We start from the raw sequence: 13,938 nt of genomic DNA, 5'->3' as shown, positions 1-13,938 counted from the left end.
ATAAGGATATTGTAAAACTTATGACCAAACAAGGCTTAGATTGATTCAAGAGTTGAAATTAAACGTACTTCTTCATAAGACAACCAAATACTTGGTCAACTAGCCTTTGATTTTGTCATAAGACAACCAAAAACATGGTCAATTAGTCTTTGATTTTTTACGCCAATTCTTGTACGGCCGTCATCAAAGGCAAGAGGAGTAAAAAAAAAAACATTTATAAAAATATAAAACTACTCAAATTCAATCAAAGCCAAAATCCTTGCTCTGTCTTGAGGAGAATATTTGCAAGAGAAATTTTGCTTTGATGCCGTGTGGTATTAAACGAACTGTGGTATTAAACGAACTGTGGTAATCAATGATAACCAATTATAATTAATCCAAGGCATTGCTTTTGTTATAGACACGTGTTTGAGGCAACATAGTAAAGAAAAAGGAATCAATTTACGTCCGCTTGATGGAATGCAAATAGCATGTGTAATAAGCGGAGCCAAATTTGTAGAATACTTAAATAGTTATATAATGTTACATACTTCAACTCATTGAAACACACATGTAAGAAACTAATACCGTACGTACAGATGTATGAAACTAATACGGTACGTACCACAATGTTTTATTGTGGAAACCATGACCAACTATGGTTACAATAGTAGGGGGAAAACAATCCAATTCTAAATTGACATATATTTATATATCATGAATGAAAAGCCGGAATCGCCATTGAACTTGAAAATATGACTTAGACGAGCCAATTGAGATAAATAAGAGTACGTGGTGCAATTCGACTTGAAGAGACTTTGGCTATGTTGGTTGCCTCAGAAGAAGCTACTGAGGTACCTTTGGAGGAGTGGAGATATAAGGGCTTTGTATGCTGCTTCAGTGGGATGATAACTATCCCAAAATACATAATCAGACGCATTTTCGCAAATGGGAGATGCTGGGTTACACAGTATAGCTACCTCTATATCCCCTGTACCACAGCACCCTTTTTCCACAACATGGAAGCCTGCATTACATATTAAAAAAACAAGAAGAAACCAGAAATTATGATCAAGACGATAGGAAAGGTACATTGATGAAACATAGTAATGGTAATGTTTATATAATAGTAGTAATAATATTAATGATTTACCATGATTTTCAGGGTTTTCAATGAGATCAAGTAGAGCGTTGTAAACGTCAATATAGACAATCCTACTATTGGGCAGGTTCCTGTTAAGGGAGTCTAACTTGGCAGTAAGTTTTGAGTTGAACATCTTTGCTGCTTCATTGTACTTATCTGCGCACCCTCTATGTAATCCTCCAGCCAGAGTTCGCTGTGATGGCACACATCCTATTGGCGGTGCACTGAATACTGCAATCCTTCGCGCCCCTAGCGCATATATTTGCTTAAGAACATAACAAGACACATAATTTAGTTACAGAGAGATATAGGGCGTTATTAGAGTATTGTTACGTCCATAATATTGACGTAACAAATCTTAGGTAATAAGCTAGTTCTAACTTCTAATCTGAACATGTCATTGAAATCACTTTTTAACCCACCAATGATAGTTCTACTCCCTTTGCTACAATTATTCTTGTAGGGGAAAATTAGAGTTTGGGAACAATAATGAGTATAAAAAAAGAAAGCCAATGAGTGATGGACGTTAAATTGAGAAGATGAAAACTTACATTTAAGAATTCGGAAGCAGAGTTAGCCATAAGGTCAGTGTAAGAAGGGATATCGTACTGCAATTCTCGTGCATGAGCAACAAAATATGTATTGGCAATGTCGTCACTACCTGCTACCACGAGATATAAACTATTGGCCAAGATGAACTTTGTCCTCTCCGTTCCAACAATTCCATTAAGCTTCCCTATGTATTCTTTGAACATTCTCAATTGATCGTCCAAAGATAGGACCGACTTTTGGAAGAAAAAAAAAAATTGGAATAAGAGAAAGAATAGTAGGCACAAAGTATGTAGGTAAAGGACAAAGTTTAGCTAACTATCTTAATCTCGTACAATCAATTTATGTTATTTATAAAACTATTTATTTGTATTAGTATTTAAATAAATCACTTAGATTCGTTTGGGCAAAATTAAATGGACTCTGTATCTTTTTTATTAATTTTATAGGTACCGTGGAACAAAAAAAAAAATTATAGGTTCCGCACAATCCACACATTAACACAATGGAGAGACCCATGCCGACGGCTGGCCCACTAAAAGGTCTTTTCCTTGGTTTGGACCCAAAGCAAGAATCCTGGTCATCCAAAAAGAAAGCCCAAGTCCTCCTATATTTGTATTTGGGAGGGAATCAAGATGTAGTACATTTTTATTTAAATTTTTTTTAGAGAAGTAATAAATTTTTTTAGTACTGAAGTAAATAAGGATAGATTACAGTGATCTTCAATATGGAGCTATCTGTTACTTAATTTTTTAAGAGTTTGAAGTGGAAAAAAATAGATGGTGCATGTATGGGTATTCTAAATAGTCTTATAGAATTTAAATCCAAAAGGAAAGTAACAAAATTTAATGTGCATACCGCTATTTTGGGTGTCAATGGATCATATCCTGAGCCACCTGAAGCAAAACATACACCTGTCTTGAGCTCTTGAGGTTGCAACTGTGGATCTAAATATGCTGGCACAAGCTCTTTAATTCCCAATTCCTCAGCTAAAAGTTGAAACAAAATTAGACAATAAAATAAATTTGAACTAGTACGTGTGTGTATATATATATCTATATTTATTAATAAAAAGTACATATTAAGAAGATCCAACCCCATCACCCAGACCAGGGTTCTCTACAAAAACTTTAGGTGGGAGATTATGGATGGGGATAAATCCTACAAAAGAACAAGAATTCCCATGCAGTTTACTTTCACCGCCAAATTATATAACAATTTTTAAAAGTTCAGTGTGCAATTTATTTATATGGTAAAATAACCTAATTATCCCTGACGAGCCTTAATTCGTACAAACTCATTTGGGCCTTGTCGATAACTATAAGAGTACATATCATAGGTTCATCTGACGCAGTGATGCTCACTCTGCAAATTGCAAGAATATGAAGAGAGCCATTATTCTTCTCTCTCTCTCTCTTCATCACTGGGTCTCAACTACTCAACCACCAGACAAGGCATTTAAAGCAAGGCAGATTGTGGAACAAATGGACTGTCAAGTCCATCTTTCATTTCAGGATCTTTGTTTTTTTAGGATTAAAACGTTATCATCTAAATTATGATAATAGTCAAAATACATAGACCACAAACTTCTTTCTTTTTTTTCTTTTTTTTCTTTTTTAGAATTCAACATATACTACACAAATAATGAATGAGAAATTGAGAATACTTGGTCTGAATTTCTTTAATTTCTCTTCGACATTTTTGCCTTGACCCAATTTAAAGTCACCTCTCTTTCTCTCTGTATCTCTTACTCTCTCTCAACTAAAACATAAAGACGGAAAGAAAGAAAAAAGGGCAGACTAGACTGACTAGTTGCGTCTAACTTCTGCCAAGATTATGGGCAAACAGAGAAAGCAGTGCACGTAGAGGAGCGAGAACTATCACTCATGCAATCACATGCAAAAAATGACACCATTGATTGGTTATTGGGAAGTGGAACTAAGATCTAAAGCAGAGTAATGAATAAAAATAGATAGTTTTCCTCAATACTATAAAATTGCCTACCATGACACACTAAAACCTCTAATAAAAGAAAAAATTTACATACGAGTAAAGGTTTCTACTTGTTCCTTTGGGTCAAATTACTGTGATTTTACCGAGGACCATGTTAAAGTTTGAATTTTTCAAGTCAAATAACATAATAGAGATAGAAAACAAACAAACCCCAATGTAAAAAAGACTAGTACAAATGCAAAGAGAGAAAGAAAGAGAGAGATATATACCTACTAGGTCTGCTGGGACCTTTCCATTGCCGAATCTACCTGTTGGAACTTTGCCACTAAAATCGTTCCCATACGGAGCGAAATTGCACTTAACTACACTTTTTAGATGGTTGTTGTTGCCTGTATCCACGATTGAATCTCCAAAAGCTATAACTGCAGGCACCGAAATATTTTGTGGTAGCCTTAAAACAGCATTGGTGTTGCAGAAAAGAACAAAGGCAATGAGACTAAACAATACTATAGCCGAAGAAGAAAAAGAAGACAAACTAAAGAGGAACTGCATTTTTTTTTTTAGCTAGATGAATCTTTGCTTTTTGGCTACTAAGGTGACACAAAAAGTGTTGATTGTATTTGTCTCATTTGGGCTATACCCTTCGTGTATATATATTATAAAAAATTATAGAACCGCTACGTCATTTAATGCGCACACACAAGAAATATGCTGATCTAGCTGTAAATTGTACAAAAATCTTTGTCATATGACTCTGTAATAAACGATATAGTTTTTTTTTGTGAATGTAATAAACAATATAGCTGATGTTAGCTCCTCTGCCCACTTTATTACAATCGTGAAGTTTTTTTATATTTTTTTTTTATTAATTTGATGTTTGAAGTAGAAATGGTTTTACTCATAAATATTTTCATTGTAAATATTAGAAGTGTCAATCAATTAAATTATAAAACTTTTGATCAATTAAAAAAAATTAAGAAAGTAATTAAAAATTTTCAATACGGTTTGAAGATTGAGGATAAAAAAAATTTCTACTTCCAAAAAAAATTTTCATATTTGTTGTTTTGTTTAATATAAGTACCTCTCTTAACCAAAAATAAATAAATAAATAAATAAAAAATTTCTCTTCTTCCTTAAAAATAGAAATATAAATATGGTTTAAAGTTTGAAAAGGGGGTGGGGGGTAAAATCAAAACGGCACAAAAAAAAAAAAAAACAATGAAGTGAATAAGTTAAGTTTGCAATACAAGATGATAATTAAAGAAGATGATAACTACTTTAAAGGAACAAAAGTGTGTTTGATGTAGTAAGTAGTAAGTATTTTGTATTATATTTATATAAATATAAATGAATTTACATGATAAGGATTGTAACATATAAAGATTACGTTACTTCAAAAATATAAACTTGTTAATTAAATACAAAAAACAAAATAGGGATATATGTTTAATAGGTACTGCAACTAAATCATGGAGGAGAATCTCTTATAACAGCCATTAGTTTTTTTTTTTTTTTTTTGGGGGACAAATAACTGCAATTTGTTAACTCTTAATTAATAAAAACAGTATGCTAATTTTTAATAAAATGCGGTTAAGTTTAACCTCATTTTAAAGAGTTTTGATTTTTTATTTTATTAAAATTAACTTCTTTTTTATTTGTACTCATTTCTTATTGTTTTTGGTAGGATTAATGTTACTTATAATCTTATATGTTAGGGTATTTTAGAGAGTATATAGGGAGATCGACACTGTAAAAAATCACATTCCAATTACTTATATTAAGGCATATTTTAGAGAGTATCGGGACACAAACATAATAATAATAATGATAATAATATACATTATTGTTCATTACATATGCTTTATTGCACACTCTTTTACACAAGCAAAAATTACACTAAAATCGATTTTAGTGTAATTTTTAAATCGATTTTAGTATAATTTTGCTTGTGTAAAACAAACATTTCCCACTAATCTATATATAAATATATATATATATATATATATATATATATATATCATGCACCAATATGCTTAGTTTTTTCTCAACAATAAAAAATAATAATAACATCACAAGTCTTTTACCCGTGGCCGTTCTAGTCTTCTAGAGAAACACTCTTTCTATATATATATATATATATATATATATATATATATATTTAAACTGATGTATTATGGGACTAGTTTCGTCATTAATGGAAATCTTATAAAAATGAGCCATCAGTACTCAGTAGCACCTCCTATAATCTATTTTCAATTTCTATTCTTAGCTGAATAAATTTGAAAAATGAGAATTTAATGCAATAGTGGCAAGGGATCCTCATCCTCCATCAAACCTAGCTAGTAGCTAGCAACCCTATTTTCTATATTAATGACTCTATAATCAATTCTATCTACTTTACAATTAATAATATCAAATTATCGAGTTGCAATGGGGACCATAATGGTCATTAAATTAAAATAATGTTGACCAAATATATGTTAGAGGCAAGAGTGTTGGTTACTATTATTTAAGCTTATTAGAATTCTTGTTTGTTGATTTTTTTTTAGATTGACACCCTTTCTTTCTTTTTTTGGCTATATAAAAAGTACCTCCCCAATTTTTGCCCGCCTTTCAAACACATTAAACCTTCTCTAAACGAAATGAACAAGACAATTCAAGTTTAGTTTGCCACCACCTTTTATATCATAAAAAAATAAAAGAGACATTTAAAATATTTTCACAACATATATTAAGTGACAAGTTATTATTACCTATTACGGGTAGTTAAAAAATTAATTTAAATTGTGGGTTCAAATTAAAACCAATAATAATTTACTATCTGTAATATATTAATTAAGTGTTGTGAAAATATCATAAACGTAACATTTCTCCAAATAAAATTATAAAATATTATTGGGAAGTCATAAAAACCAATTAGAGATGTATTTACATGAATTGCTCTAGAAAGGTTATCAGGGAAAAAAAAAAGAATTGGTATAATTTTTTTTTTAATGGAAAAGTAGAATGTTTGGATATTCAAAAAAAAAAAAAAAAAAAGTAGAATGTTTGGTGAACAACTTTTCAAATAAATAAAAGATGAACCAGCTTCGGTGTTCAATCACACTTTTGGGCTAATCTTAGCACGCCACGACAGTTGGTACTATATATTTATTGAGATATTATTGAAAGTGGATCAAAACTTTGTCCTGTGAAAATTAACAGCTGGTATTCTGTTCGTCAAAAAAAAAAAAACAGCTGGTATTCTGATTTCTGAATGCTAGCTAGCTAGTCTCTTTTATGCATTATTTGACGCCTGTAGAAATTTTAAGAAACGGGTCCACGCGCTGTAAAGGACGTATATATATAGTTGAACAATAAGTCCAAGGGCCCAGGGGGTAGTGTCACGATTTCATTTCGGTTTAAAAATATTTTACACATTGTATGTAATAGGGCGTGTGTTATTTATCCATAATTCTGAACTCTAAAGTTGAAACTTTGGAAGACTAGTGAGAATTTGGGCACAATATTAAGTAGGTTTCATGCTGCATGTTTTTTTTTTTTTTCTTGGCATGAATTTTCAATTTTATTTACATATATTTTGAAAAGAAAAAAAAAAGTGTTATTTAAGCGTGTAAAAGCATAGTATTTTTCAAACATATGATAGATTATAGTATTGAGTATTGTAGGATGACTTGACAACAAGTACTTGTAAAGTTTGTATAAGCATGAAGCCCCACAAGTCATAATTCATTGTTGCTTATGTTTTTGGTTGATTTAAGCAACACGATGGAGTTATTAATTAACATCAAATCAAATGGTTAAAGGGTTGTTTGGTAATATTGTTCTAATAATGTTGTTTGTATTTTTTAGAAATACGTGTGAATGAAAAAATGTGTGAAAATATATGTAATGTTGTTTAAACACTGAAAATTATTGCTCAAAACACCTTACCAAATAGCCCCTAAACATCATTAATTACACGCCCTATGAACTTAAGGAATTATGACAGAAAGACAGAGAATATATATAAAGTTGAAGCTTTTTTCATACAGGTGATATAACAACACAGTTTTACACCCAAAAAAAAAAAATATAACAACACAGTCCACGTATATATCTCTACAGCTTGTTAATTTAGCGTTGCGCTGCGTTGCCATCAATATTTGCAGCATAAGTCGCTCAACCACGACAACCTTCATTTATAGTGATCATCTTGGCATCGTGCCAAAAAATCTTATCACCACACCATTCAAAATAATTAAGTGATAGGACAACAATCTTTATTAGGGACTCACTAGGGACAGGGAAGCAGATGGGGCAGTGTCAGTGCCGGCTGAATGTTAGAGAAAAAAAATGCAGTCCCTGAGGCCTAAGTAAAAAAAAAAATCTCTAAATTTTAATCAATAATATTATTTATAATTAATAAATAAAATATTATTTTTTATTAAATAAAAAACAAATAAAAGAGAAAGAAAAATGTAACATTTATAATATTTTTTATAACACTTTTACAATTAATGTTAAGTAGTAGGTTGTTATTGATGATAAAAAAAATAATTATAGTGCTATTTTCAAATAGAAAACAAAAAGTAATTTAAAATCTAGGATTTGTTATAAAAAATATTATGAATGTTGCACTTCTAAAATAAAAAATAATAATAATAAAAGTTGAGTTTGCAAACTTTTACTAGTTCTCATCTAAGTGTACCACTAACACCGTTTTTTTACTTATCACTATCAATCTGCCACAACTAGTATGAAAAATTTTGTCAAACTTTTTCTATCTATAAAATTTCTAAAAAAAAGAAAAAATTATACGTAGTTCATATTAATTAGTAGAAATTTTACATCTAAAATAAAATAATCAATTTTCGCTTAGTCCCCCAAATGCATCAAGCCGCCCCTGGGCAGTGTCAGATTTTGTGTGGTGTGTAGCCCCCTAATTGTGTATATAGTCTCACCGTTGTTATAAACAAATTACTACAAATCTCTTTAAGTTGGCCTCAAAATGTTAGCTAGAAATTTTAATTTGAACCCACTAGACCAACTTCTTAGGGTTAATTCTTAATTGGGTGTGATTTAGTTAATCCTTAAACATCTCATGTAATTGGGTTCAAGTTGGTCTAGTGGGTTCAAATTAAGCTAGTTCGGGGGAGATGCATAAGGAAAATCTATTTCTTTCCAAACTACACGAGATTGACCGTGATCTCAGGAAATATGATTCGACACCTGACAGTACTGACTTCATGCCTCATAGTAATTCTAATTGCGTTAATTCCTCAGGCAAGATTTCAGAGGTGGCTGAGTGGGCAGATTTAGTGCATTTTGTAAACTCAGATGGGAATTGTACTCTCTCTGTCCCTCGAGCTATCTCCAATGGCAACAATCAATCCCATAGCCAAGCGGGCAATCGGAGGAGACAAACCAGGGCCACAAACTCTGAGAATAAAATTGCTCCTGTAGACAGGAGTGCCTCTAGAAAAAGGTTGAAGGAGTCTAATGATTCATCCCTTGAGTTACCTAGCAAAGGGTGACAGCTAGAAGTTGGTCTAGTGGATTAGCTTATGTGAACCCTCTAAAACAACTTCTTAGGTTTAATTCTTATATATCACATAAGCTCATGCCCATATCATATCACATCACTGTCCTTTGTTTTAATTGATCCCCCCCCACTCTTTTTCTTCTATAATATAATACACTATAATACATTATAATAATTAACATTATTGCTTTAAGTAAAATTTGATTAGCCAAATTTTCAAAATAAAAATAAATGATATTCCTATTAAAATTCTACTACCAAAAGTTTTTAAAAAAATTAATAATAATGTATTTTTATTTTTATTTAGTAAATAAAATAGGGTTGTACATGTCATGCTTACACTATTTGATTCAATATAAGCATTACAAGGTAGACATAATTTCACCATATGACTCATTATAATTACATTAAAAATATTAATGTAGTTTACTATAGATGAAAATCTATTGCAAAGTAATTTTTTTTTTTTTAAAAGCTTTGATTAACATATATAGTTAATAATATGTCATAATCATTAGTTTTCTATAACAACTTGAATCTACACGAATATAAATCTTTTGTCCCATTTTTTGTGTTTCAGTTTATGTTAAGCTAATTACAATTTTTCATGTATTAATTTGACTTTTCTTATATAAAATAACCAAAGTTTGAAGTGAAAAAAAAAAAAATCAAACACATAGCATACCATGATTAGTAGACCATGATTTGTATTCAATTTACGCAATAATGTTCATTCATCATGTAACTTAAAATTAATTTCTTTGTTCTTTTAATTTTACTATGTATTTTATTATCCTATACTATTAAAAAAATTATTTATTTTATATTATATTTTTTAATGTTGTACATCGCACATGTGTGTGTGTCTCTCTCTCTATATATATATAATAAGGCTGGGAATACAATAAAAAAAATAGAATTTATATTAATATGTTAACTCACACATAGACACAGTAATTTTTAATTCTTTTTTATACTAACATACTAATTTAATTTAAGAATATTGTGAATTCTCAAAAAAAAAAAATTAAGAATATTGTGAAATTTATGCATACTGTACACAATAATACTGATATATACAAAAGCAACGGAATGAATTAAGTGAGCAGTACGTCACTTCCAGTTGAACTGTCTCATAACTCAACGGCTCAACAGCTTACGCACGTGGCTTTGATTAATAGCATTTCCTGTCCGTTTCATAGATTCATATATAGTAACTCTTATTATCAAAAAAATATATAGTAACTCTTGATTCTCAAAAAAATATATAGTAACTCTTTATTTTATTTTGCTTTCAAACTCCCACCTAAAAGTTTCACCAATATATTAATGTTCACCTCCAAGCTGACAAAGACAACTGCTATTTGATGGCGTAGGGTCTTTCCCTGCTATTCATTTACCAATTCCGGCCTCTTTCTTCTTTTAATCCTATGCCAAGTAAAAATAAATAAATAACTGTGTATACTTTATATAGAGTTTTTTTTTTTTTTTTTTTTTTGGGGAGTGTGCATTTAGAGTGATGGTTGCTAGATTATTATGGGAAAGTTATGACTTTATTTTTATGGGAAGTATAAAAAACCTTCAAAAAAATTAATTTTTTTTTATAAAAAGTTTCTTAAAATATATCTTAAACCAATGCCTAAAGGCACCAGTCAACTTTTCCCAAACAAAAAACTAAAATTGATGTAAAACAAACAGCACAAACTTTCTTAGAGCAGCAAGAGCGTCAAAAGTCACGATACAAAATCAAGGGGGTGCCAATAGGCTATCAGGCAAGGATGTTAGAATTGCATAAAATTTGACAGGTTAAAAAGAAACAGCATTCTGATCCAGATTCTAAACTTCGAGCGTCGCCTAAATTTAGGAAAATTCATTCGTTAAGGCCCCAAAAATAATATTTTTGCTATTTATAGTAATATTTGTTTTTCCTTAATAATTTTTAGTTTAAAAGTCATAATAATGTCCCGTCTATTTGGGACATCTCTTTTAGAGACAGTATTTTCAAATTTCCACAAATTATCTAAATTTAGCTATTTTTGACAAAAATAGCTATTTTGCCACCTAATTACGTGATTAGCGTGGATTAAGGTTCTGTGCGTTTTCATAGCCACCCTAAGGTTTCTTTCACTATTTAAACATATTGTAGCCTCCAGGACAATTCAATTTACATATTTATAAAAATACAGACTTTGTCTATTTTACTCTAATGAGTTATAGAATTCTATCATCTTATGAATTCCAGAGACCCCTGGTAGATTCAAGGTTTTAATTCAAAATCTAATGTGTTTAGTTTCTTTTTCATTCAAAAAACAACGTGTTTGTTTCCTTATAGTTTTCGTGACATCAAAAATAAATATCAATAATTGAGAGCCAAGATATTTGAATCATGTATATTTTCGTTGTAAATACTAAGATATATGTCAATTAAATTATGGGACTTTTTGACAATAATAATAACTTAAAACTAAGAGTCCATCTTACTGTGCATATTAGGCCATTTAATAATCTGTTAAAAATAAAGGATATCGATGTTACCCCCATCGACTATTAAGCAAGAGCGAAGGACGCAGAAATTAATGGGACACGTGATAATGTCAGCCCGAGAGTCTGTTCTCTTTTGTTTTTTTGCTGAACAAAGTCCATCATAGGCCAGTACGAAATATGATATGGCCATTACTATCCAAAAACCATAAGTGATAACATTTTTAAAAAATAAACTAAAAGTGAAGAGAGATGAAACTGAAACAAAGGATATCGCGTACCTCCTCCTCAGTGATCGAGCCAAGATTTTAGTTAAGGGAGGGTAAAATTTATATATGATATATGCACTTACACAAATTTCTGTGAATATATAGTATTTGAAACCAATTTGAAAAATTAAAAGTTATTCATTTAAATACTAAGTGATATTTAATGTAATTACACAAAAAAAAAAACCTCTACAAACAAAAAAAGCTTATTCATAATAGTGTAATTATCTATTAAGATATTTCTAACATGAGTGATTTTTTTTTTCTTTTTTTTTTTTAGAGCCAAAACTCAAGTTATGAATGAAACTATTAGTAATTAGATAGATACTGAGTGCAATATATGTGAATTTCTATTATTTTGGTTAATGTGTTCCCATAAAATGTTCAAATGATAATATGGTAGGGACAAACTAAAAAAATTTCAGTATAAGGCATGCTAGCGGAGGACTTAAGATTCCTCAATAGTTCATTGAAAAGTTATACTCTGTTTCAGAATCAAAGAAACAAAGTGACATTTAAAAAACCCAAAAACAAAAAGTAGGCAGGGATTTTTAATAATTAAAGGTATTTTTTGGGCGAGTCAAGGGGGGGGGGTGTCCCCCCTAGCTCCACCCCTACTCCTCTTACATAGAGGTGAACTCCACAAATGTGAAACCTGTTACACCATATACCATTTCCAAACCAAACCAAACGGATATATAGGTGTAAGGTCACGATTTGGGGTTCGGGCCCAACAGGGATAGAGTGGGTTACAGAACTAGGCCCTAACGAAGTGCGTATTAGTTAACATTGGGCCATACAGCAATTGAAAATAAGAAAATCTCCTTCATGTCCATTAAATATACAGTCCGAGGAGACGTAGTGGATGTATCTCTGTCTCTGATCAAAGGCTATGTTCTCACCTTCTTCTTCTGTTCTAAGTTCCTCCTCTGTCCAGTCCCCTTCTTCATGGGGACTCCCCCCTCTTATATAACCCCCTTGAAGTCATCGAGACCTTACATTTATTGGTCATCTGGACCTTCACTTGAGTGTCCGTCCCATCAGACATCTCCCCCATCTTTTTGTGAGTTATGGTAGCCAAGGTAATACTGTTCACAAGTCCTCTCCACATTAATGCGGCCGGAAAAGTAACTGTCATGCATTTAATGTGGCAGCTGTAGCCTCTCCCTTGGCATCCTACACTTTCCTCCCTCTTACGGGCTTGTGAGACTCATCCCTGTTAATAATACTCGTTGAAGTGAATCCTTGTAGCTGGCAAAGTGCATGTTCGAGCCACATTTGGTACGTCCGAGGAGACATTTCTCCTCGGACCGCCTTTTAAACAATTGTGGACCCATAAGAATTGGGCCGGAAGCCCTTTTGGTACCCACACCTTCTCCTCAGACGTGGTCGAATTTTATATGGGGCCCAAGGCCTATTGTATGATCTGGGGACTTTACCCCTACAATAGGCATTGAGCCACTTGATTTTTTTTTTTTTTTTTAACTTGAATTCTGGAAATCTAGAGAACAATCTCTACGATATCTAAAAAGCATATATAATTTTTTGTATGGTTGAACACACTATGAGGGCATTTAGTTCATTATGATGTGTCATTCATGTGATATTAAAGTTTTTAGTTTATTTTATTTTTTTCTAACATTACCATAATCTAAAATTACAAAATATATCACATTACCTTAATCTCATCACCTTCCTAAACAATATACTATTGTATTCTTGTATTGAGATTACATTAATGTAAGATTACAATAATGTTATACTACGATGTAATTTAATATCACGGCAAACCAGACACCCCATAATAGTGTAACACATCCCTTTGCACTCAGTGCCCGCCCTTGGACAATCCTCCAAAGTCCAATGTCTAGAGTCTCCACTCTCCAGATCACTCTTCCCACACAAATGCCAAACATGTCTCGTTAATAGGTTCTATTCTAAGTTTCTAAACCTTCATGGAAGCATTTGTAATTTTGTAAACAGCATACGCCGAACAGAAAGCCAGGACCGAATTAAAAATTACTTGGGAGTTGGGACTG

The 13,938-nt window shown here is 31.5% G+C and overlaps 1 protein-coding gene across 1 annotated transcript; it reads right to left on the bottom strand.

The window, feature by feature from the left end:
- Window positions 1-422: 422 nt before the first annotated feature.
- Window positions 423-4,259, bottom strand: LOC115974528 (GDSL esterase/lipase EXL3-like). The gene is made up of 5 exons (XM_031094930.1): window positions 3,895-4,259; window positions 2,531-2,661; window positions 1,675-1,908; window positions 1,133-1,388; window positions 423-1,006 (listed from the first exon to the last, which is right to left on the bottom strand). Exons 1-5 carry the CDS (start codon window positions 4,175-4,177, stop codon window positions 816-818), a joined length of 1,095 nt encoding a protein of 364 aa, XP_030950790.1. The 5' UTR covers window positions 4,178-4,259; the 3' UTR covers window positions 423-815.
- Between the last annotated feature and the right edge of the window lie 9,679 nt (window positions 4,260-13,938).

Source organism: Quercus lobata, chromosome 2 (assembly GCF_001633185.2).
Source record: "Quercus lobata isolate SW786 chromosome 2, ValleyOak3.0 Primary Assembly, whole genome shotgun sequence".
NCBI lineage: Eukaryota > Viridiplantae > Streptophyta > Magnoliopsida > Fagales > Fagaceae > Quercus > Quercus lobata.
This window is presented reverse-complemented; position numbering and strand designations above follow the sequence as displayed.